This window comes from Tiliqua scincoides, chromosome 2, assembly GCF_035046505.1.
Source record: "Tiliqua scincoides isolate rTilSci1 chromosome 2, rTilSci1.hap2, whole genome shotgun sequence".
NCBI classification, from domain to species: Eukaryota; Metazoa; Chordata; class Lepidosauria; order Squamata; family Scincidae; genus Tiliqua; species Tiliqua scincoides.
This window is the reverse complement of record NC_089822.1, coordinates 266,799,907-266,825,759: the sequence shown is the minus strand read 5'-3', so window position 1 is coordinate 266,825,759 and position 25,853 is coordinate 266,799,907. Positions and strand designations below refer to the sequence as shown.

The 25,853-nt window shown below is 44.8% G+C and overlaps 1 protein-coding gene and 1 pseudogene across 1 annotated transcript; one reads left to right on the top strand and one right to left on the bottom strand.

Moving 5' to 3' along the window:
- Positions 1-1,818: 1,818 nt before the first annotated feature.
- Positions 1,819-5,037, top strand: LOC136640357 (zinc finger protein 850-like). The gene has a single exon (XM_066615421.1). The coding sequence runs from the start codon at positions 2,055-2,057 to the stop codon at positions 4,443-4,445; it is 2,391 nt and encodes a 796-aa protein (XP_066471518.1). The 5' UTR covers positions 1,819-2,054; the 3' UTR covers positions 4,446-5,037.
- A 14,928-nt stretch (positions 5,038-19,965) lies between these two features.
- Positions 19,966-25,853, bottom strand: part of LOC136640519 (zinc finger protein 107-like) — a 28,842-nt pseudogene continuing 22,954 nt past the window's right edge.

Genomic DNA, 25,853 nt, shown 5'->3' with positions numbered 1-25,853 from the left:
CCCACTTTATGTGTCAAGGAGTTCCACAGACTAATGACCCGCTGGGTAAAGAAATATTTTCTTTTGTCTGTCCTAATTGTCCCAACACTCAATTTTAGTGGATGTCCCCTGGTTCTGGTGTTGTGTGAGAGCCTAAAGCGCATTTCTCTATCCATTGTATTGATCCCCTGGGTCATTTTGTATGTCTCAATCATGTTCCCCCTCAGGCGCCTCTTTTCTAGACTGAAGAGCCCCATACTCTGTGGCCTTTCCTCATAAGGAAGGTGCCCAGCCCAGTAATCATTTTGGTTGCTCTCGTCTGCACCTTTTCCACCTCCATGATATCCTTTTCGAGATGTGGCGACCAGAACTGGATGCAATACTTTGGGGGGGGGGGCCTTAACTCCCACACTCCCGTTGCAACCCCTAGTGTGCTGCTGCTCTAGTCCACCCGTCTCTTTATGGGAGGAGAGGAAAGAGGTGGCCTAGAGTGGCAGTGTGCCAGGAATTGCAACTCCCAGCGTTCCGCCCCTCTAGGCCACCCCATTGTATATAGGAGGAGAGTAGGGGGTGGGGCAGAATTGTGACCAGAGTGGCCACAACTCACAGCCACTCTGGGCACAATTCTGGGCCACTCTGTGATCTGTGCTGCATCATTCGTCTCCTCTGAGGAAACGAAAGACATGCCCCAGAGCAGCACAGAATCATGCCAGATGCTGGAACTCCTGGTGCAATTCTGGAAGTGATTGCAGTGACATGATGTCATCAGTGCCATTACTTTGGAGTCAGGGGCCGGGGCGGCAAACAGAGTGGCGGCTCCAGGTGGGAAAGTGGCAAACAGAGTGGTGGCTTAGGAGCTGTGGGTCAAGACAGCAACATGAAACTGTGCAGGATTATATCAAGAATTCAGTTTTGATAAGGAAGAACCATTATAAGAGTGGATCCAAGCCCCCCCTTGCACCGGCTTTGAAAGGTTACCATGACACTCAAATGAGGCTTTATCTATTATTTATTTTTCACATTTTTATACTACCCTTCCTCCAAAGAGCTCAGGGCAGTATATACAGCTGCTCCCCACCTATTGTACTCACAACAACCCTGTGAGGTAGGTGAGGCTGAGAGAAAGTGACCGGCCCAAGGTCACCCAGGTAGCTTCATGGCTGAGCGGGGATTTGAACCTGTTAGAGATAGTGGGCAAAACACAGAGATAGCAGAAGCGCAAACTGGCAGCTGCAGTGTGTGGTGCTCAGAGCACAGGGAAGAACGCCAAAAAAAGGAGGCAAGATCCAGGGAAGTACCTGCACCAGAGTCTATTTACAGACAGTATTTACAAGTAGAAGGCAGTTCCAGAAATCAGCAAGCAGAGGCAGTCTGGCAAACAGTCCAAATAGTCAGTAAATCAGGTGTCAGTCCAGCAGAGATTCATGCAGCAACTCACTCCTACAACTCACAGAGTGGAGTGTGCTTGTTGGACATTTATACTCCTGTCAGCCAATGGGAAAGGCCATGACCTCATCACTGAGGAATGTCATTGCATCATCCTGGGTGGGGATTGCATTAGCTTTTCCCATCTCTCCTTGTTCTGTGCAGTGACTCAGCACTTTGCCCTGATTGGTCCTTGCCCCATTATCTGACAGGTATGCTTACATTTGCTTAAACACAGCAGTAGTCTGATAGACCTGCCTTATCCAGCCACCAAATTGCCTTACTGTATGGGGCACATACTGTAACAGAACCTGGATCTTCCAGGTCTAAGTCCACCTCCCAAATCATTACATGACTCACAAATTTAAGAACACTGCTCTATTGAAGATTCTCTTTCTGTTTCAGGAAGCAACGAAAAACACAGTGAGGCTCACAGGGAGTCACGTGGAGTGTCACCGGAAGCTGCTGCTGTTGGTGTAGAACAAGAGACTTGGAGAGTCCAGGATGGGTCAGGGAAACAGAAGGGAAGCACAGCACCAGCCTGGACGACAGAATCTGTTCCTTGTCAGGGACATGACATCCATGAAATCCCAAAACAGCAGGAACATCCCAAACGGAAGAGAAGGAATAAGTGTCCTTTGCAGGGAGAAATGATCAGTTGCACAACCAACATTGATAAACACAGCAACATCCACACAGGGGGAAAATCTTTAAAACACTCTGAGTGGAGAAATGCCTTCAGTCCAAGCACCTCTGTTTCTTCCCATAAGAAGGTCCGCACAGGGAGGAAAGCTGCACATGAAGGCAGATCAAAGAAGCAGGAAGGAAAGCAGACAGAGAAATGGAGAAGTAAATCTGGTACTTCTCAGGGTGGAGCTTCCAGTGTCATCCCAGTCAATCCACAAAAAAATGCTATACAGAGAAAGGAAAAATGCCCTCCACGTGCAAAGATGGTCAGCAGTACACCAGAAGTTAGAGCACATCGAAGAATCCACAGGGAGCAGAACCCATTTAAATGCTTGGAGTGTGGAAAGAGCTTCAGTGACAGCTCATCACTTGTTAGGCATCAAAGAATCCACACCGGGGAGAAACCCTATAAATGCTTGGAGTGTGGAAAGAGCTTCAGTCAGAGACACAACCTGACTGTACATCAAAGAACCCACACGGGGGAGAAACCATATCAATGCTTCAAGTGTGGGAAGAGCTTCATTCAGAGCTCACAGCTGACTGTCCATCAAAGAACCCACACAGGGGAGAAACCCTATCAATGCTTAGAGTGTGGAAAGAGCTTCAGTAAGAGCACACACCTGACTTTACATCAAAGAACCCACACGGGGGAGAAACCATATCAATGCTTCAAGTGTGGGAAGAGCTTCATTCAGAGCTCACAGCTGACTGTCCATCAAAGAACCCACACTGGGGAGAAACAATTTCAATGCTTGGAGTGTGGAAAGAGCTTCAGTATGAATTCAAACTTGACTGCACATCAAAGAACCCACAGTGGTGTGCAACCCTATAAATGCTTGGAGTGTGGAAAGAGCTTCAGTCAGAGCTCACACCTGACTTTGCATCAAAGAATCCACACAGGGGAGAAACCATTTCAATGCTTGGAGTGTGGAAAGAGTTTCAGTCGGAGGCAAAACCTGACTGTACATCAAAGAATCCACACAGGGAAGAAACCCTATAAATGCTTGGAGTGTGGAAAGAGTTTTGTTTGGAGATCAGGCCTGACTCTGCATCAAAGAAACCACACAGGGGACAAACCATATCAGTGCTTCGAGTGTGGAAAGAGCTTCGGTATGAATTCAAGCTTGACTGAACATGAAAGAACCCACAGGGGGGAGAAAGCATTTCAATGCTTGGAGTGTGGAAAGAGCTTCAGGCAAAGAGCAGGCCTGACTGTACATCGAAGAATCCACACAGGGAAGAAACCCTATAAATGCTTGGCGTGTGAAAAGAGCTTCAGTCGGAGGGAGCACCTGACTGTACATCGAAGAACCCACACGGGGGAGAAACCTTATAAATGCCAGGAGTGTGGAATGAGCTTCAGTGAGAGGGGATGCCTCACTGTCCATCAGAGAACCCACACAGGGGAGAAGCCATTTCAATGCTTGGAGTGTGGAAAGAGCTTCAGGCAGAGATCAGTCCTGACTGTACATCAAAGAATCCACACAGGGAAGAAACCCTATAAATGCTTGGAGTGTGGAAAGAGCTTCAGGCAGAGATCAACCCTCACTGAGCATCAAAGAATCCACACTGGAGAGAAACCATATAAATGCTTTGAGTGTGGGGAGAGTTTCATTCGGAGGTCATGGCTGACTGTCCATCAAGGAACCCACAGGGGGGAGCAACCCTATAAATGCTTGGAGTGTGGAAAGAGCTTCAGTGTGAATTCAAGCTTGACTGCACATCAAGGAACCCACACAGGGGAGAAACCCTATAAATGCTTGGAGTGTGGAAAGAGCTTCAGTTACAGCTCATCACTGGGTAAGCATCAAAGAACCCACACAGGGGAGAAACCCTATAAATGCTTGGTGTGTGGAAAGAGCTTCAGTTACAGCTCATACCTGACTTTGCATCAAAGAACCCACACAGGGGAGAAACCCTATAAATGCTTGGAGTGTGGAAAGAGCTTCAGTAAGAGAGCAAACCTCACTGTCCATGAAAGAACCCACACTGGGGAGAAACCATATAAATGCTTGGAGTGTGGAAAGAGCTTCAGTAAGAGAGCAAACCTCACTGTCCATCAAAGAACCCACACTGGGGAGAAACCCTATAAATGCTTGCAGTGTGGAAAGAGGTTCAGTGTAAATTTAAGCTTGACTGCACATCAAAGAACCCACACAGGGGAGAAACCCTATAAATGCTTAGAGTGTGGAAAGAGCTTCAATCAGAGGGCAAAGCTCACTGCGCATCAAAGCAACCACACTGGGGAGAAACCATTTAAATGCTTGGAGTGTGGAAAGAGCTTCACTCAGAGGGCGAACCTCGCTGTGCATCAAAGAGGCCACACTGGAGAGAAACCATATAAATGCTTGTAGTGTGGAAAGAGCTTCATTCCGAACTCACAGCTGACTGTCCATCAAGGAACCCACAGGGGGGAGAAACCGTTTCAATGCTTGGAGTATGGAAAGAGCTTCAATGTGAATTCAAGCTTCACTGCACATAAGAACATAAGAACAGCCCCACTGGATCAGGCCATAGGCCCATCTAGTCCAGCTTACTGTATCTCACAGTGGCCCACCAATTGCCCCAGGGAGCACACCAGATAACAAGAGACCTCATCCTGGTGCCCTCCCTTGCATCTGGCATTCTGACATAGCCCATTTCTAAAATCGGGAGATTGCACATACACGTCATGGCTTGTTCCCCGTAATGGATTTTTCCTCCAGAAACTTGTCCAATCCCCTTTTAAAGGCGTCTAGGCTAGACTAGACGTTACAACAATAAAACAATAGGAGACATAGCTATGCCAGACTTCTTGAGAGTAGGGAGGAGGATGTTTCCACCCTGAGCTTGTGACTTTACCTGAATTTGCCCTGTGTGAGAAGTTTAAATGTGTTTCCATAAACAGTGATTTGATTAGGAGACACTTTTGCATAAACAGTGAGTGGGTTAAAACAATACCAGGAATGCAGGGACCACATGGAAGGGGGGGTTGTGTAATCCATGAATTTGTAGCTTGACCAGGTTTTTTTGGAAGTTTGGCCTGTGAGAAGCTTTACCTGTAACCAGATATAAAATCACAACTAAGGAAAAAGGGGATTTTCATGTAACACTAGCTCCTGGGCCCCCTTTCAGACTCCGGGCCCAGATACAAATTACCCCCTTTACCTCCTCTGCTAGGCCCTGGCACACAGTTAGTTCCTCTTGCGCATATGCAACGTTGGGCAGAGATAGCTTGATCCATGCTCAGGAAACTGCACTCTGCACATGCTCTACAGCACCGTGTCTTATATGGCTCAAGCTGATTTGGGCAGGGGGTGGCTAATAAGGAAAGCAAGAGTGTGTGGAGGCCAGAGGAGCAGAGGCAAGGCTGGTCCCTGGAAGGTGGGGGAGCTGCCCCTGATGGGTGGATGAGGATCCCACGGAGCCTTTGCCACGTCATCCTCTACTCATGTGTCCCGTTTCTCCTTCTGGGAGCTTCTGCCTGCTCCCCTGTAAGTCTTACTGCTCCCCTGTAAGACCCTGTATGTGTTTCACTGGGGGTCAGTTTCTGTGCCCCCCCCCCCAGTGAGCTGGCAAAGCATCCAGAGATTCTCTCTGCTGGAGCTTCCTTTCCATCTGCTGAAGACTCAGGAGAGTCCCAAGGAGCAGGGACAGGTCAGGCTCTGGTTTCATGGAAACTGGTCAGGGCCACTAGGCAACCAGTCACTTTCTTCCAATGGGGCAGCCAGGCATGTCCACTCTCGGTAGCTCAGAGCAGGACAAACTGGTGAAGCCATGATCCCAGTAGGAACCAGTGGTAGCCAGGAAGCCGGGCAAGTCCACTCCCAGAGCGGGACAAACTGGTGGGGCCATGAGCCAAGTATGCATAGAGAGGAACCAGCAGTAGCCAGGAACAATGAGACCTTTGTCTTTCTCCAATATTTCTCAAACTGTGGGTCAGGACCCACTAGGTGGGTCGCAAGCCAATTTCAAATGGGTCCCCATTCATTTCAATATTTTGATTTTAATATATTTGACTTGAGGCTACCATGGTCTGTGACTGCATTTGGGGAAATGTTCCAGACCTGTACTTTTAACAAGCTGCTATGACTGTTCTATTAACAATGATAGTACAAGGAACTTACTCCTGGGTGTGGGTAAGATTGCAGCCTAGGATTGTTAAAAATTGTCCTGCTCGATGGTGATGTCACTTCCAGTCATGACATTGTTCCCGAATGGGAGAGGCAAACAAACAGGACAGGAGACTTGAGAGGGCTTCTGAAAAACAAAGCTTTTTACTACGTTTGCAAATGGGACCACCCCCAAGGAGGTGATGGAACAGGAATGGGTTACAATGATACACTATTTATAGAGCGTTCTGAAGAGAGGAGGGGTACACAAGGGCACAAAGAAAGAGGGGTAAACATCCTTGAAAAATTGACAAGTAATCAGACAGAAAGCAAAATCAGCATCCCTGAGCAGTTTGAAATGTTCTGTAGGAAGCACATTGCAACGTGTATTGGCAGGGTATTTACACACAGGATGTCCATTAGATTTGGTAATCAACCACAACACTTTACCCTAGTCCTTTCGGACTCACACTTTGGGGTCTCACACTCTTGGTCTATTTGTTTGTTACCATCTGTCCTTCCCTGGAGGCCCATATTTTGAGTACTTGGCTTATCTTGTTTAGCCAGCTTCTCGCTGAGTATGAGGATGGTTGATGCTAACTGGCAGCATTCCTGAGCAAAGGGCAGAGAAAGGCCTACACCAGAGAAGTCTGATTTTGAAAGCTGGGCCTGGTGGACATCCCAGTATTGTGAGCTGAGCATTTTGGGGACAACATCACTTCTGGTGGGTCCATCACCACATCCTGTGGCAAGGAGTTCCACGGACCAACCTCACGCTGAGTAAAGAAATATTTTCTTTTATCTGTCCTAACTCTCCCAACACTCCATTTTAGTGGATGTCACCTGGTTCTGGTGTTATGTGAGAGTGTGAAGAGCTTCTCTCTATCCACTTTATCCATCCCCTGCATAATTTTGTATGTCTCAATCATGTCCCCCCTCAAGCGCCTCTTTTCTAGGCAGAAGAGGCCCAAACGCCGTAGCCTTTCCTCATAAGGAAGGTGTCCCAGTCCTGTAATCATCTTAGTTGCCCTCTTTTGCACCTTTTCCATTTCCACTATGTCTTTTTTGAGATGCGGCGACCAAAACTGGACACAATAATCCAGGTGTGGCCTTACCATTGATTTGTACAACGGCATTATAATATTACCTGTTTTGTTCTCAATACCTTTTCTAACGATCTGAAGCATAGAATTGGCCTTCTTCACTGACGCCGCACATTGAGTTGACACTTTCATCAACCTGTCCACCACCACTCCACGATCTCTCTCCTGATTTGTCTCACAGAGCTCAGAACCCATCAGCCTATATGTGAAGTTTTGATTTTTTGCCCAATGTGCATGACCTTACACTTACTGACATTGAAGCGCATCTGCCATTTTGCTGCCCATTCTGCCAGTCTGGAGAGATCCTTCTGGAGCTCCTCACAATCACTTCTGGTCTTCACCACTTGGAAAAGTTTGGTGTTGTCTGCAAACTTTGCAACCTCACTGCTCACCCCTGTCTCCAGGTCATTTATGAAGAGCTTGAAAGCACCAGTCCCAGGACAGATCCTTGGGTCGCATCGCTTTTCACCTCTCTCCATTGTGAAAATTGCCCATTGCCACCCACTCTCTGCTTCCTGGCCTTCAACCAGTTCTCAGTCCATGAGAGGACCTGTTCTCTAATTCCCTGACTGTGGATTTTTTCCAGTAGCCTTTGGTGAGGGAGCGTGTCGAACGTCTTCTGAAAGTCCAGATATATAATGTCCACGGGTTCTCCCACATCCACATGCCTGTTGACCTTTCCAAAGAATTCTATAAGGTTTGTGAGGCAAGACTTACCCTTACAAAAGCCATGCTGATTCTCCCTCAGCAAGGCCTGTTTGTCTATGTGTTTTGAGATTCTATCTTTGATAAGGCATTCCACCATCTTACCCGGTATAGATGTTAGTCTGACCGGCCTATAGTTTCCCCCCTCTTTCCCTTTTTAAAGAAAGGCATGACATTTGCTATCCTCCAATCTTCTGGCACCGTGGCCGTTTTGAGGGACAAGTTGCATATCATAGTCAAGAGATCAACAACTTCATTCTTCAATTCCTTAATAACTCTTGGGTGGATGCCATCGGGGCCCGGTGACTTATTGATCTTTAATTTATCAATGAGGTCTGAAACATCTTCTCTTTTAACCTCTGTCTGACTTAATTCCTCGATCAGGAGGGGCCTTTCGGGCAGCGTTATCTGCCCAAGGTCTTCTGCCGTGAAGACAGATGCAAAGAACTCAATTTCTCTGCCATCGCTAAGTCTCCTTTTATGTCCCCTTTCCCTCCCTCACCATCCAGAGGGCCAACCGCCTCTTTGGGGGGTTGCCTGCTTCTAACATATTTGAAGCTTTTATTATTCCCCTTAATGTTGCTGGCCATGGGTTCCTCATAGTCTCGCTTGGCCTCCCATATCATCATCTTACATTTCTTTTGCCACAGTTTATGTTCCTTTTTATTCTCCTCATTAGGGCAAGACTTTCATTTACAGAAGGAAGATTCCTTGCTCTTCACAGCCTCTCTAACTTGGCTGGTTAGCCATGCGGGCACCCTCCTGGATTTAGTGGAACCCTTCTTTCTTTGCGGTATACACCTCTGCTGGGCCTTTATTATTGTTGTTTGAAGCAGCCTCCATGCACTCTGGAGAGACTGGACTCTTTTTACCCTCCCTTTCAACCTCCTTCTAACCAGCCTCCTCATTTGAGGGAAGTCCGCCCATCGGAAGTCAAGGGTTTTTGTTAGAGATTTGCCCGGTATTCTTCCCGACATGCACGTCGAAACGAATCGCAGCATGATCACTGTTCCCCAATGGCTCAGTAACATTTACATCTCTAACCAGGTCCTGCGTACCGCACAATATTAAATCCAGAGTCACCTGTCCTCGGTTGGGCTCCATGACTAGCTGCTCTAAGGCACAGTCATTTAGCATGTCAAGGAATCCGGTCTCCTTTACATGACCAGAACACAAATTGACCCAGTCTATATGCGGATAATTGAAGTCCCCCATGATTACAACCCTGTCCCTCCTTGTCACCTCCCTGATCTGTTTCCTAATTTCAAGGTCCCCTTCCAATTTCTGGTCTGGAGGACGACAGTACGCCCCCAGTATTACATCGCTCTACAGGCCTGGTAATCTAACCCACAGAGATTCTATGGTGGAGTCTGACCCACCTTCAATCTCTACTTTGCTGGATTCTATCCTTTCCTTAACATAAACGGCCACCCCACCTCCAACACGCCCCTGCCTGTCCCTCCTGTAGAGTTTATAACCCAGGATTGCGGTATCCAACTGATTCTCCGCATTCCACCATGTTTCCGTTATGCCCACTATGTCAATGTTTTCCCTGGTCACTGGACATTCCAGTTCTCCCATCTTTGCTCGGAGACTTTGGGCATTCGCATAAAACCATTTGTACACGGAATGCCCCAGGATGGGCTGCTAATTCGCTCCTTTGTCCCCGCATCCTCTCACTGTGCCAAACTGTCTATCACATCCCAACATGCTACCATTTCCAATTCCCCTAGGGATGAGTAGTCCTGAACCGGATGCCACTCGGCTCCTGTCGGCCTTCCCCCAGGGATCAGTTTAAAAGCTGCTCTGCCACCTTTTTAATGTTACGTGCCAGCAGTCTAGTTCCATTCTGGTTCAAGTGAAGCCCATCCCTCTTGTATAGGCCCCACTTGTCCCAAAATGTTCCCCAGTGCCTAACGAATCTAAACTTCTCCTCCCTACACCACCGTCTCATATACGCATTGTGACAACTGATCTCCGCCTGCCTAGCTGGCCCTGCATGTGGAACATGTAGCACTTCAGAGAATGCTACCTGGGAGGTCCTGGCTTTCAGCTTCCTACCTAAAAGCCTAAATTTGACCTTCAGGAGCTTCCTGCTACAATTGCCCATGACGTTGGTGCTGACATGCACCACAACCGCTATCTCCTTCCCAGCACTGTCTACCAGCCTGTGTAGACGAGAAGTGGTGTCCGCAACCTTTGCACCAGGCAGGCAAGTCACCATGCTGTCCTCACATCTGTCGCAAACCCACCTCTCTATGTTTCTAATAATCGAATCCCCCACTACAAGAAGCCCCCGACCCCCCTCCCGCCGAGGAGTATCCTGAGTGCATTCAGATACGGGCCCGTCCCCTGGAGAAGGGGTCCCCCCTAGGGGGTTGTTTCCCTCCTCTCCAGGATGATGTCCTCCAGCCCTGAGACTTCCCACCCAGGCAGCTGAGGAGCTGCACAGCTGAGGTTGGGACGAATCCTGATTGTCCTCGGAAGTCTCCCCACGGTGCTTCTCTGCCTGCCTCTGCTTCTCCAGGTCGCCCACCAAGGCTTCAAGGGAGCGGACGCGTTCCCTGAGACCCTGGAGCTCCTTGCACCGAGGGCACACCCATCACTTATGCCACAGACACATATAATCATTCATGTGACACTTGATGCAGAACACTGGATAGCCCCCACCCTGGTGTTGGCTGTCTGACTGCATAGCTTTTTTTACTGTTTTTATTAAGGGATACTTAAAAAGCTCTACACTGCTTAGAAGCCCTCTTCTCAAGGGAAGAGAAGGGTAGTTTCTGGGGCCCTGGCCTCTTCGCCCTGCTGCTGAATTCACCCAGATGCTAAACTCACGGTGCCTTACCTGGCACTTAGTTCCCAGAGGCACTTGGGGTCCCAAAGGCCACGGGTGCTCCTGCAGAGAGGCTCACGCGGTGGCAGGTCCTAGCTTTATACCCCTAGCTAGCTCCTCCTCCTTCACTCCTTGCTGATTGATCTCCAGCCAGTTTTCCATCTGGAACATTGTTTCCTCCTTTCAAGCCTCGCAGCTTCGTTCTTGCTGGTTTCCCCAGAAGCAGGTTCTGCAGAGATGTGAAGGGGGAGGGGAGGGGTTCCAATGTGAGTAAGGAAAGGAAAAAGGTGAGGATCCCAGCCACACTAGTGCCCCTCATAACCACACTGTAGGGTTTCCATAAAGGGACATTTGAATGTAGATTTAGAAACATGCTTCTGATATCCTTATAAAAATAATATATTTTCCACCTTTTGGTCCAATCAGCCAAAACACACCAGGAGATCAGGCAATGTGCTTGTCTCAGCCCTTCTCCCCTCCATCGGGATTTTGAAGGCCCACTGCCAGAACTCTGCACAGATATCGGGACTAGATATGTTCTCCATGGACATGTCCAACCCTCTTGTATCCTCTTCTTCCTCTCCTGAAAGATTTGTGTGGCCATGCTCGGAATCTGGGAGAGGGGCACTCTCTTGCTCACCCTGGCACGGGGGCCTTAAGAGCCTGCCAGCAGCCCCACACTTGCTGCCTCACCCCCATGCTCCAGTCACCCTCTTCAGATATCCACTCATTCCCCCTTTGCTCCACTGTCCATCCATCCCTCCCAGTGCTTATGTTCTCCCCACCACTTCCACTTCTGCCAGACTGGCTGGCTTGATGCCAGGCCAGCAAGATTCTCTCCCTGCCAGTCAAAGGCACATGGCTCATCACAGCCCACCTCAGAGTTAGCTCAGCCAGATACAGCCTGGGCCAGACAACAGCAACTCCACCAAATTTTATAGGAAGAGGAAACCATGCTGCAAGATTGCATCACCCGGCTCTTACCCTAAGTATTACATGCTCTGGTCCTTTAAAAGGAGGCTCGTTTTAATAGTTTCTTTCTTTTCAAAATCATCATCCTGCTCCTCTTCCTCTTCTTCATCTTCTAAGCTTTGATCCAATCCTACTTCTGATTCTTTCTCTAAGGATGTTCTGTCCTCTAGAGTCGCTTTATTTTTTCCTCGATCATGGTTATCTTTACTTACATCTTTTGGTGGTTCTTGTTCCTCTTGATCTCTGCAAAGTCTCCAAGAAGTTTCTCATTTTCATTATTGAAGTTATATTATATCTTTTCAGTTGATATGTAAAGACTAAGTCTTCTGGGAGTAACCATCTATATCTCACATTCTCTCTTCTCAAAAATGATGTGAGAGTCCTATATTGGAGTCTCTTTTGTCTTATGCTCCATGGCGTTTTCCTTAAAATTCTCACAGGGTTTCCCCCAGCTGTTAATGTTTTCTCCGTCAATGCTTGCTGGACCATATCTCTCACCCTTTTCTGTGTGAACTTCAACATTATTTCTCTTGGGAAATTGTGGGCTCTTGTGTATGGAGATCTGAGTCTATACACTGCATGCAATCCACCTTCTAGAAGTTCTGTCTCAAACTCAGTTTGTTCTCCCAACCAATGAATCATCATTGATCTAATATCTTCTTGTTTTTCTTCTGGATAATTCTGAATGCGTAGCATATACCTCGCCTGTTCAAGCCTCAACAGCATGACATTTCTTTCAAGCGCTAGATTTCTGTGATCTACAACTTCCACACATTGGGTGAGCTGTTCAATCTTTGCCTGGTCTCTTTTTGCTTGTTCTTTCATCCTGTTAATCTCTTTCTGATTTCTACTGACCTTTTTGCATGTCTCCTTCGCCATCTCATCCATTTCTTTCAGTTTAATTGATAACTGATCTAGTTTCTCAGTCAAGTTTTTATCTAAATTTGAAATCTGGGTTTGCATTTGTTTTGACTCTTCCCGGAACTCTCTGAGAAAATCAATAATTCCTGCTTGGTCATCTTTCTTTCTTTCTGTACTTTTCTCAAGAGTTAGCATTGTTTGAATTGAAGAGCCGGTATTTGGAGAAGCTTTCTGAGCTTTTATAGACTATTTCCTTGAATATTCCATTGTATATTAAGACAAAAGAAATGAGCAGGGAATCCAAGACAATATATCCATACAGAATAATATTTGTATTGGCAACCTTCAGTCTTGAAAGACTATGGTATCGTGCTCTGAAAGGTGGTTCTGGAACAGCGTCTAGTGTGGCTGAAAAGGCCAATCCGGGAGTGACAATCCCTTTCACACCAGGAGCAAGTGCAGTCTGTCCCTGGTCTGTCTCCCTGGCTATGGGCCTTCCTTCTTTGCCTCTTAGCCTCAGACTGCTAGCAAAGTCTCTCTTCAAACTGGGAAAGGCCAAGCTGCACAGCCTGCCTCCAAGCGGACCGCTCAGAGGCCAGGGTTTCCCACTTGTTGAGGTCCATCCCTAAGGCCTTCAGATCCCTCTTGCAGATGTCCTTGTCAATCTTATAGATATAACTACTATATCAATTCAATAAATCAAAATCTCAATAATGCTTGCCATATTAATCTCTCAGAATTAACACTTATTCATCACCAACACAGATATAAAGTCTTTTCAGCTTGCTTTCTTCCAGAATCTTCTTAAAGGAGACAAAAAAAAAATACAATATCAAAGTTAGTAGTAGTAAATCTTTATTACGGTCATAAGACCAACCACATATAGAATGTCAAAATATATAAGCATATATATATATATAAATATACAAAGATATGCAATATATTATGATTAGGTTTAAAACAATAAAACAAATTATCATTATGTTTAAAACAGTTCTAAAATACCCAGCAGCAACTTCCAGCCATCTCCCCAGAAACAATTCCATTCTATCTAGCAGACTATACTCTAACTACAGAGGTTCATCCATATTTAAAATCCATTTCCTAATACTCATTGCAGCGGTACAAAATTTAGCGACACTATATGTAAACATCGGATTGGAATCAGATAATAATACATACATATATTGTTGCTCTGTGCATCCGAAAAGTCGGCTAATCAAAGGGGAAATAAGTTCTTCACGTATCTTCTTGTAATAAATACACCGCAACAGAACATGTTCAGTTGTTTCTATCTGTTCCATTCCACATGGGCAAAGATGCTCTGCCCAGGGGATCCTTTTATACCGTCCCTCCTGCACAGCTGAGGGTAGTACATTAAGCCGGGCCAAAGTAAATGCCCTCCTATGTCTAGGCTGTTCCAGCTGGACAAAATAAGATGCTATTGCAACCTTATATAATCTATCTTCGCTAAGAAAAAATTCTGGGGCACTACTTAAGTCATATTGTCTCTCATTATCCTCAATGCGCTGCTTAATAATTTTCTTTGCCTTTTCCATTCCCATGATTAACAAAATCGATCTAGAGAGCCCCAACGAAGCAAGTTTTTGCTCAATTAACTGGGCCCATTTCGACTTTAAAGTATCTTGCAGAATCAATGGTACAAGACCAGTGGGAAGATAAAGCATTCTTAGCCAGTACATGAGAGTTGCAATCCATATCCTGGCATCAATTTTAATCTGGCCAGTTTCTATTCTTAGTTTTATGTTGGCAACATCTCTGGGAACTAATATCAAAGTTATGATTTTTCTCCACTAGATGTCTCTCTACTCCATAATATCCTTATCAGGCGTTTGAAATGTCCCTTACAGTCTGTAGATTATTCTTCCTTGTAGTATAAGGAGACAGCTGGGATATCTCAGCAAGTCACTCTTTCCCCCCCCCGAAGTTATTGTTATCTTAATTAGTCTTGTTTTTAGTCTAATTGTAAATCACGCCATCTTTGAAGTGGGTTTCTGAGGGAACGCCGAGCCAAAGACCTCTTCACTTCTCTCTCCGTCAAAAAAGAATCCCCTCAGTCTTTAAGCAACTTTTGCCTTCTAATCAGCTCCCTCTTCTAAGATATCAAGCTGGAAGTTTACTCACTCTTTGATGGAAGATTAGAGAAACAGCCTCAAGCATTTTTTCTTTCCTTTAGTGCTGCAGTCCAAGCGATAGGGGGAGGGGAGGGGAGGAATCCAGGCTGTCTCTGCCAGAAATGGCAGAGTTCCTTCGTTTCTTGCTGTAAAGACAGGTTTTGCCCGATTCCAGGGGTTGCTTTCCCCAAGAGTTAGCTAGCCTCAAGTCTCAAGCACTTTCCTGGCTTCTCCTAGCCAGAAAAGCCCCTCCAAATCCTTGGGGGAGTACCCAAAACAGAAGAACCGAAGGAGCTCCTGAAAGCCCGGGCTGTAGCTCCTCCCCTCCCTGTAGCTCCTCCCCTCCCTACTAAACTATTAAAACTAAACAAAGATGTCAACCAAGAAGAGAAGTGAAAAGAAAAAAGAAAAATATAGAATGATGACATCAGATACTCAACTTGATATGTTATCCATAAATCTTAATGGGTTAAACTCACCACAAAAGAGAAAGAGGATTTTCCATTAGTTAGAAAAAGAGAATAAAGACTTGATAGCAATTCAAGAAACACATATATTGAAAAAAGATTGGAAATTTCTACAAAACAAAAAATTAGGCGAACTTTTTTATACGGCAGAAAAAAAAAGGAAGAAAAAAGGCTTAGCTTTATATGTTAAACGTTGGTTGAGTCCAAAATTGATTTATACAGATGAAGATGCCAGAATATTGATAGTAGAAATTACATACGTGGAAAAGAAATTATTAGTGGTAAATATATATGCTCCTAATGACTCACGTGAAAAATTCTTTAAAAAATTACATAGAAAATTGGCTCTCCTGAATGAATTTGACCTGATTCTGCTAGGTGATTTTAATTCAATGATTGACATAAATTTAGATAGATCAGCTAAGAGGAAAAAGAAAGGAGGTAACCTACCTAAATCTTTCTTACAATTGGCAGAAGAATTTAACTTGATTAACACATGGAGAGTCCAGAACCCAGGAAAAAGACAATATACTTATTTTTCAACACGACATAAAGTATGGTCAAGAATAGATACGTGTTGGATTACAGCAACAACAGATATATTCAAACCAGAAATACTACCAAACACCTTCGCGGATCATAGTCCAATAAGTTTAAAATTCAATAGATTTCGGAGGAAAGGGCTCTGGAGACTGAACATTACTGATATGAAAGATAAGGATTTTGTGAATTTAGCTAAAGAGGAAATGAGTTGGTTATTTAAAATAAATAATCACCCAGAAATGAAACCACAAATTATTTAGGATACAAGTAAAGCGTATTTTAGAGGAATTATGATGAAATTTTCAGCAAGAAAAAAAAGGAAGGATAATCAACTTATTAAAGAGCTAACCTTAAAATTGAAGAAGAAGAGCAGGAGTTCCAAGAGAATCCATCTAGAGAAGAATTAACTGCAAAAATACAGAAACTTCAACATGAGATCAGAATTATACAAACAGAAGAAATTGAGAGAAAACTAAAATTAATTAAACAGAATTATTTTGAAAATGCAAATAAACCCGGAAGATGGCTGGCACATAGACTGAAAAAAGAATGACAGAAGAACTTTATAAATAGTTTGACAGATGAAAATGGAATTGAGAAACATAAATCTTCAGAAGTTAAACTTATAATAGAAAATTTTTATCAGCAATTATACAAGAAATATAATGTAGATCCGGATTTGCAAATGGATTATTTATTAAAAAATACGCTAAAATTGACATCAGAACAGAAACAAATTTTAGATCAGAAAATTTCCATGCAAGAATTATCAGAAGCAATCAAAAGACAGAAAAATCAGAAATCCCCTGGACCAGATGCAATTCCGACGGAATATTATAAGATATTTGAAGAGACGATACAATTACCGTTCAAGAATTTGGTTAACGATATCTGGGAAATGGGAAATATACCAGACTCATGGAAAGAAGCTTTAATTACGTTAATACATAAACAAGGCACAGAAAAGAAAGAAATTAGAAATTATAGGCCAATCTCTCTTTTGAATGCAGACTATAAGGTTTTTGCATCAATATTGGCCGGAAGATTAAAGAGAGTTCTATTGAAAATAATACATCAAGATCAAACGGACTTTTTACCAAAACAACATTTAAAAGATAGTGTGAGAGTTATTATTAATATAATACAATATTTTGAAGCACATTCAGAGAAAAAATTAGGATTAATTTTTGTAGATGCCCTTGATAGAGTAAATTGGAACTTCATGATACAACAAATGCACCAGATGAATTTTGGACCAACGTTTATAAAGGTAATAGAGAAGATATATACAAAACAGACTGCAAGAATAAAGATAAATGGTGATATAACAAGAAAGATAGAAATTCAACAGGGAACAAGACAAGGATGTCCTTTATCATTATTGTTTATTTTAACTTTGGAAATATTGAATAATATAGTAAGAAGAGATGAAAGAATTGTTGGAGTGAAGGTCCAAAGTGAAGAATTTAAGATTAAGGCATATGCGGATGATCTTACTTTTATTTTAGAGGAAAATTTGACAGAATATGGAGAAATGGCAGGACTGAAGATAAATTATGATAAAACAAAAATATTAGTGAAAAACATGAGAAAACAAGAAAAACAGCAAATACAGGAATTTGGTATTAATATTACAAACAAGGTTAAATATCTGGGTATCACTTTAACAGATAAATGTAGTGAATTGATGGAAAATAATTATCTAAAGTTAATGATGGAGATTAAGAAGAATTTAAAACGATGGAATGGATTAAATTTATCATTGTTGGGGAGAATAGCAACAATTAAGTCAAATGTGCTGCCTAGAATATTGTTTTTATTTCAGACAATCCCAGTGCTATTAAAAAAGGCTTTTTTTCAGGATTTGAATAAAGTGATGGCTAATTTCATTTGGCAAGGGAAAAAAGCTAGAATAAAGATGAAATTATTACAAGATGTTAAAGAACGAGCTGGTTTTGGAATGCCAAATTGGGAAATTTATTATTATGCGGCAGCAATGAATTGGATAAAGGATTGGGCAGAAGCAGAAAAATCTAGAGAGTTAAAATTAGAATTACATGATCTGCAGATTGTTCCCCATGCTTTTATGATATATGATAAAGCCAAATATCATAGCTATTTTAAACAACATCTGATAAGAAGGGCACTGTTATTTGCCTGGGAACATAAGAACAGCCCCACTGGATCAGGCCATAGGCCCATCTAGTCCAGCTTCCTGTATCTCACAGCAGCCCACCAAATGCCCCAGAGAGCACACCAGATAACAGGAGACCTCATCCTGGTGCCCTCCCTTGCATCTGGCATTCTGACATAAAACAAATAAGGTATAAAGTTTATGAGAAAATTCCAAGATGGGTTAAACCATTGGAAATTAATACAAGATCAATGTGGTTGCGAGGTTCACAGAATAAGAGATATGATGAATATTAGATGAGAAAGCAGATCTTTACTCAAAAGAAATATTGTGGGAGAAAGGGATTAAACTGGATTGGTTGACAGAACTACAAATTAAAACAAGATGGATGAAAGATAAAAAAGAAGGAATCTACCTAGAGGAGACGGAATTTGATAAAATATTTCTATTAAATGAGGAACATTATATTAAGAGGATGTATCAATATCTGTTAAGTATGGAAATGGAAGATGAATTGGTAAAAGAGGTGATGATCATATGGACAAAGAATATTGGACATAACATCATAATGAACAATTGGGATCAGCTATGGAAGAGAAATATGAGGATAATTAAGGCAGCAACAATGAAAGAAAACATATACAAAATTTTTTATAGATGGTACCTATCTCGAGATAGGCTGGCAAAAATGTATCCCGGTACAAGTAACAAATGTTGGAAATGTAAAGAGGTGAAAGGATCTTTTTATCACATGTGGTGGCTTTGCCCTAAGGCAAAAGAATTTTGGAAAACAATACATATAAATATTCAAGCTATTTTCAACTGTGTAATACCCTTCCAACCAGAATTGTTTCTATTGAACATTTTCCCTGAAGGATGTAACAATGATTTCAAACACACTTTGTTATACGTGATCATTGCAGCAAGATTGGTCTATGCCAGATTATGGAAGAACTCAGAAATTCCCGGTGTAGAGATGTGGATTGAGAAACTGTATGAGATTATCGAAATGGATGTGTTGACGGAAAGATTGAGGGATGGCGAGATGGAGAGAATACAGAGATTGTGGAACCCATTATATGAATGGTTAGATAAACGATTATGAAATATTGATTGAAGAAATGATAATTATAGAAACAAGATAGTATTGGCTGCAATTCTGTGATTCCCTAGTGTTTTTCCCTTTGTATTACCCTGAATATATGTATTTGTGATTTTCCCTGTACCCATACCTTAAATCAAATTTAAAAAAAAAAAAAAGGAGGCTCGTCAGCCCCCACCTTGCTGTAAGAGCAACCTGGAACCAGGGCCTCTGAGAGGACTTTTAACAAGGGGTACAAAGTGTATTAGGGCAGAAGTTCTGGTATGGAGGGTTGAGCGTCCGTTTGCCTGAAGATAACATCCGAAGGTCGCCAGTTCTTGGCCACCGGCACCATGAAGGGCGAGACCTTGAAGCAGCTGACAAGCCGAGCCGAGTTATTCCACCTGCCCTTTGGAGAGATGAAGGAGTCGCTTGTCAGCCTGCATGGGAGGAATCTGGAGGCCAGGAAGTGATAACAGAACACAAAAGATCCATCCGAAATGTTGTGCGGTTCTTGAAAGACAGAACCTTTCTTCAATTGTAAAAATCCCTACGGGGATTTAGAACAGCCTGCCTATGTAAACTGCCTTGAATTAAAGTCTGAGGAACAATCTGACGACCAAGAAAGGCGGTATATAAATACCTCTATTATTATTATTATTTATTGTGGGCCCCTTCCCATAGGAGAAGGGGGCATTGGGGTTTGGCAGGTTTCTCAGTGTGGAGCCCAGGTCTACCTGACCATGAGGCCTCGGTAGCCTAGATGCAGCCATATGGAAAACAAAGACACTCCTCGGTCTCTCTAGAATCTTTGAAAGAAAGGAAATCACTGCAGAAATTTAGCACCATCATATTTAGGCTCCCACCAGAAAGGAAAGTGTTCTCTGTGCACCAAGATGTACTTCTGCAGCAGCAATGGCCCTACAGCTGTATCCCTAACCTCCTATACACTCCTTCATGGCAAATAGATCCACAAGCCAAAGAGCCACAGTGACAGGCCCACTTCCTCCAAGATTTGAGAATGTGTTAAAGAGTGTCATGGATGCATTCCTGGGTCTATAGGAACCTACCCTATGTGTGCACCTGGTGTGCCTTGCCCTGCGGTAGAGTTGTCCATCCACACTCGAAAGGTTTAAATGGTTCAGCTCCAGTATTCTTTCATGCGAAGGAAAGGATGAGTGATCCCTGAAGCCCCTTCCATGTTCTGAGTATTAATATGGTTTCTGCTCAGTGTGGATTTTTCAATGCACTGCAAGGCATTGCCCTCTGAGTGAAGCTCTTTTCACACTCCAAGCCTTTATAAGGTTTCTGCTCAGTGTGGATTTTTTCATGCATAGTGAGTTTTCCCCTCTGAGTGAAGCTCTTTCCACACTCCAAGCATTTATATGGTTTCACCCCAGAGTGGATTCTTTCATGCGTAGTGAGGCTTGCCCTCTGAGTGAAGCTCTTTCCACATTCCAAGCATTTATATGGTTTCACCCCAGAGTGGATTCTTTCATGCGTAGTGAGGTTTGCCCTCTGAGTGAAGCTCTTTCCACACTCCAAGCATTTATATGGTTTCTCCCTTGTGTGGGTTCTTTGATGTATAGTGAGTTTTCCCTTCTCACTGAAGCTCTTTCCACACTCCAAGCATTTATATGGTTTCTCCCCAGTGTGGGTTCTTTGATGTGCAGTCAAGTTTGAATTCACACTGAAGCTCTTTCCACACTCCAAGCATTTATAAGGATTCTCTCCAGCGTGGATTTTTTCATGCATAGTGAGTTTTGCCCTCTGAGTGAAGCTCTTTTCACACTCCAAGCATTTATAAGGTTTCTCTCCAGTGTGGATTCTCAGATGCAGAGTCAGATGTGAGCTCCGACTGAAGCTCTTTCCACACTCCAAGCATTTATATGGTTTCTCTCCAGTGTGGGTTCTTTGATGTGCAGTCAAGCTTGAATTCACACTGAAGCTCTTTCCACACTCCAAGCATTTATAAGGATTCTCTCCAGTGTGGCTTCTTTGATGCACAGTGAGGTTTGCCCTCTGAGTGAAGCTCTTTCCACACTCCAAGCATTTATATGGTTTCTCCCCAGTGTGGATTCTTTGATGTGCACTCAACCTTGAATTCACACTCAAGCTCTTTCCACACTCCAAGCATTTATATGGTTTCTCCCCATTGTGGGTTCTTTGATGCACAGTGAGGTTTCCTCTCTTACTAAAGCTCTTTCCACACTCCAAGCATTTATAAGGTTTCTCCCCAGTGTGGATTCTTTGATGCTGAGCGAGGCTTCCCCTGTGATTGAAGCTCTTTCCACACTCCAAGCATTTATAAGGTTTCTCCCCAGTGTGAGTTCTTTGATGCACTGTCAGGCCTGAGCTCTTACTGAAGCTCATTCCACACTCCAGGCATTTATGTGGTTTCTCATGTTTTGATTTACTGTTGAAGGTTTTTGCACTTTGAAGGGCTTTTTCCTTCCTCTTTTTAGTTTCTTTTTCTGGATCATCTAGAAAGACACTCAAATCCCTACCCTGATAAGCATCAGATTTTTTTCTCTGTTGCTCTTTCTGGTTTCCCTCCTGCTTCATTGAGATGTCTTGATGCGCAGCTTTCTCACTGACAGGTGCTGGTCTTCCCTCCTGCCTCCTGGATCCATCCTGATCTCTAAAAGTCACTGCAACATGCAAGACTGTTTCCGATGACACCACACGTGGCTCCCTCTGATCCTCAAGGTCTTGTCTGTACCTTCCTGGAACAGAGAGAATCTTGATTAGCAACAGAGAGGTGGATCCTCCGATGCACTCTTTATACTCAGAAGTAAACCCAATGGATTCAGCAGATATGACTCCCAGGAAAGTAAGCACAGGGGTTTTCAACCTGTGGGAAACCAAATCCCCAAATCCTGTGGGGCCAAATCCGGCCTCCCACAAAACTTTATCCGGCCCACGGCAACCACAAGTCAGTTGGCTTTTCCCCCAACCACAGTTGGACAGTCAACATGGGGAGCTCTGTCTGCCACACTTCTCAATGTATGGCCAGTGTGTGGCCTCGCCAATCACCCGGAAGTAATTGCGGTGACATCATTATCACCGCAATACCTTCCATGCTGCTGCGTTCTCCATCCCCCTAGCGCGGGAATGAAGGAGGCAGCCCAGGCTCTGAGGAGCCTTCTGTGCTGCTGCTTAGTGCAAGAAAGGCTCCATCAGAGCGCTCTGGGGCTGCTGGAAGCAGCATCCAGGACAGGCAAGGACCGCTTTCAGAAGGCGAGTGGTGCTTCCAGAAGGCCTCCTGGATGCCTCTTCCAGTGGCCCTGAAGTGCTGCACTCAGAAGGGGGCAGAAGGCTCCTCAGAGCCTGAGAAATGGTGCATGTGTCCTGCAAAGTCGGAGGAGGCATGCCATACATCTGCCACCCTGAGGGCCATCCCTCCCCTCCCCTTTAACAAAAGGGAAGGGGAGGGGCAGCCCTCAGGACCATGGTCCTTGGCGCGGTTCAGTTCATGGCTTGTGGAGGGGGCACTGCAGTGGCACCCCCAGCACAGCGCCCACAGCTCCTGCCCACCTTGCCCCCTCCAGGTATGTGACTCTAGGGGGGCCGCCTCCCTCTCGGCCTCTCTTGCCAAGGGAGTAAGCACGGCTCTCTCCTCGTGAGCTGACATGAGCGCATGGCATACACTCCATGGGAGAAACCATATTAATACTCAGAATGTGGAAGGAGCTTCAGGGATCGCTCATCCCTTCCTTCTCATGAAAGAATTCATACTGGAGTCAAACCATCCAGTTCCCCACTCCGCAGGGCTCTGTGTGTCTTCCACTGCCACTTTGCCAGTTGCAGCTTCGTGACCCATCACAATCAGGTTGTGACCCACCAGGCGGCAGAAAAGAGGACAGGAGCTCGTGAAGAGAGTCATCGTGCCCCAGCAGGGGGAGGGGAAGGGAAGGGGGAGCCGCTGTACCCTGCAGGACTGGCCAAGAGGACTCAAGAGGAGGAATCTACCACTCCCAGAATGTGCCGCACATGAGGCAAGATGGCGGTACCTAGAAGCAGTTGGACCCAGCATTTCTTTCCATTCTTCTGCAGAATCATTGGTGATAAACACTAACAACAATCCATATGTCTTAGCATCTAGGACAGCGGTGTCCAAACTTTAAGCCAGGAGGGCCACATCATCTCTCTGACACTGTTTCGGGGGCCGGGGGGAAAAAAGTTAATTTCAATTTCAAATTTGAATAATTTTACATAAATGAATACATTAGAGATGGAACTTAAATGAATGAACAAAGGTCTTGCAATAGATGATGGCCTAAAAAAGGCCTTGCACAAAGCAAGGCCAGCCTTTCCTTTGCTGCCACTGCTGCATCACAGACATGAAACAAGAAGCAGTGGAGGGAGCCCTCACCCCACAGCTCACACGAGAGGATGTCACACTGAGCTCGGTTGCGTTGGGCCAGCACGGGCTCCAGCAAGTCTCCAAAGGGCCAGGACGCATTGGAGACTGGGGCCTCCCAGTGGGCAGGATTGGGAGTCCTCAAGGGCCGCAAGTGGCCCCAGGGCTGGGGTTTGGGCCCCCCTTTGTGGTAAATATATGCACAGGCACTGGGCTTTGAAAAGCTTTGGCATATTTGGCCACAAGGCAGCAGAGCACACTCTGCATCTGTGCAAGAGCAAACTCTTGGCCTTGGTGATATGCTGAGTCTATAAAGCCCAGTACCTGTAAACAGCAAGATATTATGGAGAAGCACTTCTTATCTTAGTCAGTGGAATGTATTGCAGTCAAGCTAGAACCAGCTGTTTGCCTAGCAGTGCAGATCTCAGCAACCTTCAGTAATTTTCCTTGTTGTATGTTATTGCTCTATGTGTTGGAAAGTCAATAAAGCCCAGGGAGGAAGCTAAGCAGCACGCACTTACTTTCAGCACTCAAAGATGCATGCTCAGATACACTTTCTCGTTCTCTCACAAGCATTCTTGTATGCATTCTCTCACACGCAGTCGCTCTTGCTCCCTAACTCCAGCTTCTAGCTTCCTCCCTGCATCCACCCTAAGCTGTCGTCTCTCTTATTGCGCTTCTACACTTTCTCTGCCCTAGTTTCCACTCTCAAAAGGAGTGCTTTGAGCACCCCTAGTTTCTCAGTGCTCAAAGCACTCCCACAGGCACCAAGGTTCTAAGCCTTGGGTGCCTCCCAAAGCAGCGTTGCGCTGCTAAACCCCTTATCTAGGGCAAGGGTCTCCAAACGTTTCAGTTGGAGAGCCACACTGTATATTTTACAAAAAAACAGTTATATAAAGGAATGAATGAAATTTAAATGAATCAATAACTTGATAGGATTCAGAACAAAGAGAAATGTGACCGTTACTAAGAAACAAGGCTGTGCTGAAACTGAGAAAAGATATATAATGCGGAAAAATATCAAAAGCTAGGAAAAATATTTTAAGTTGTTGCAGGATGGATAAAATCTTGTGGGGGCCTGGATGTGCCCCCTGGCCATAGTTTGGAGATCCCTGATCTAGGGAGAGTAAGCAAAGGGGACTTACCCAGAAAAGCCACGTTCTCCAGATTCTCCAGCATCACTTCCGCATACAGGGCCTTCTGTTTTGGCTGCAGCAGAGCCCACTCCTCCTTGGAGAAAGAAACAGCCACCTCCTCAAAGGACACGGGAGCCTGAATGAAGAAAGGCACAGATTATCCCTACCCAAGACACATTTCAGAGACTCCAGGAGGGGAAACCTGATATTTTCCTGCAAAGCTCAACCCTTTGCATTTCTGCAAAGGCAGTTGAGTTTTTCAGTTTTGTTCATTAAACTGACAATAAACAAAAAGTATTGCACCAAACTTTTGCTTCCAGAAGGCTCCCATGCAGTACTTCCTCAAGTTACAAAGTCCCCTGCCAGATCTTGGAGACCTCTCCTGCACAAAGCACTGGCAGGCAACTCTGTGACACCTCAGTCCTTGTGGTCTGTGTAGCTTTCACAGAGAACTGGAGGGTCCTGCTATGTCATCCACTCCAATCTCCTGCTCAGTGTAGGAGCCAGAGCTAGAACACCCCAGCAGATGGTTGCCCTGAAGGCCCCCATCAAGGGAGAGGCCATTTGCACTGCTTACTAACTGAGTCGACTGACAGCTGTCCCCTTTTTTCTGTTAGCAAACTTTCCAGCATCTGGGGCTGAAACTAACTCAGCATGTGCTGGGTTCCCTTTGAAGTGCAGCAAAACCTTTCTGTAAAGGACAGATGGAGAAAGTGCTCCCGGGCATGTGCAGAGTGACTTACCCTTCCAAAGGCAACACTTCCTCACCTGTCCTAACACTTAATAGCACCTGGAGCTCAACCTCTGCTTGTCCACCTAGAGCAGCAGCAGAGCCACAGACAGAGTCCTGCCTGAGCAGTGGTCCAGGGCAAGAAGGCAAGAAGACTCTCAAAGGAGCAGGAGAAGCTCAGGTTCTACATGTGGGCATCATCTGGGAGAACAGCACATGCACACGGATGGCTGTAGCCATCTCCAGTTCTTGGGCACAGTGCTGTGTGGAAATAAGCTCTACTTACACTACACAGGCCCAAAACATTTCATGGTGCTTCCTACAGTTACATCTTTGATTCATAATGAACCTTCATTCCTGCCTCTCTCTGCAAACTGCCCTGCTGAGCTGCAGGGTATTTAGAGGTGCTTCTGAGACAGGCGCTGTGAGCAACCTCCATTCCTGCAAGCAAAGAAGGAGCCCTGCCCCTCCTGACTCCCACCAATGTGATCAGATGAGTCACAATGTGATCAGTCTAAAGGGGCAGCTGCCACGTGCACATAAGGGCACTCCTGATGGCATTCCTTGGGAATATTCTGCAAATGGGCACCCCCACATCTTGCAGC

Excerpts from the sequence above, each read along its gene's own strand:
- LOC136640357 (XM_066615421.1), top strand. The coding sequence starts at position 2,055 with ATGATCAGTTGCACAACCAACATTGATAAACACAGCAACATCCACACA.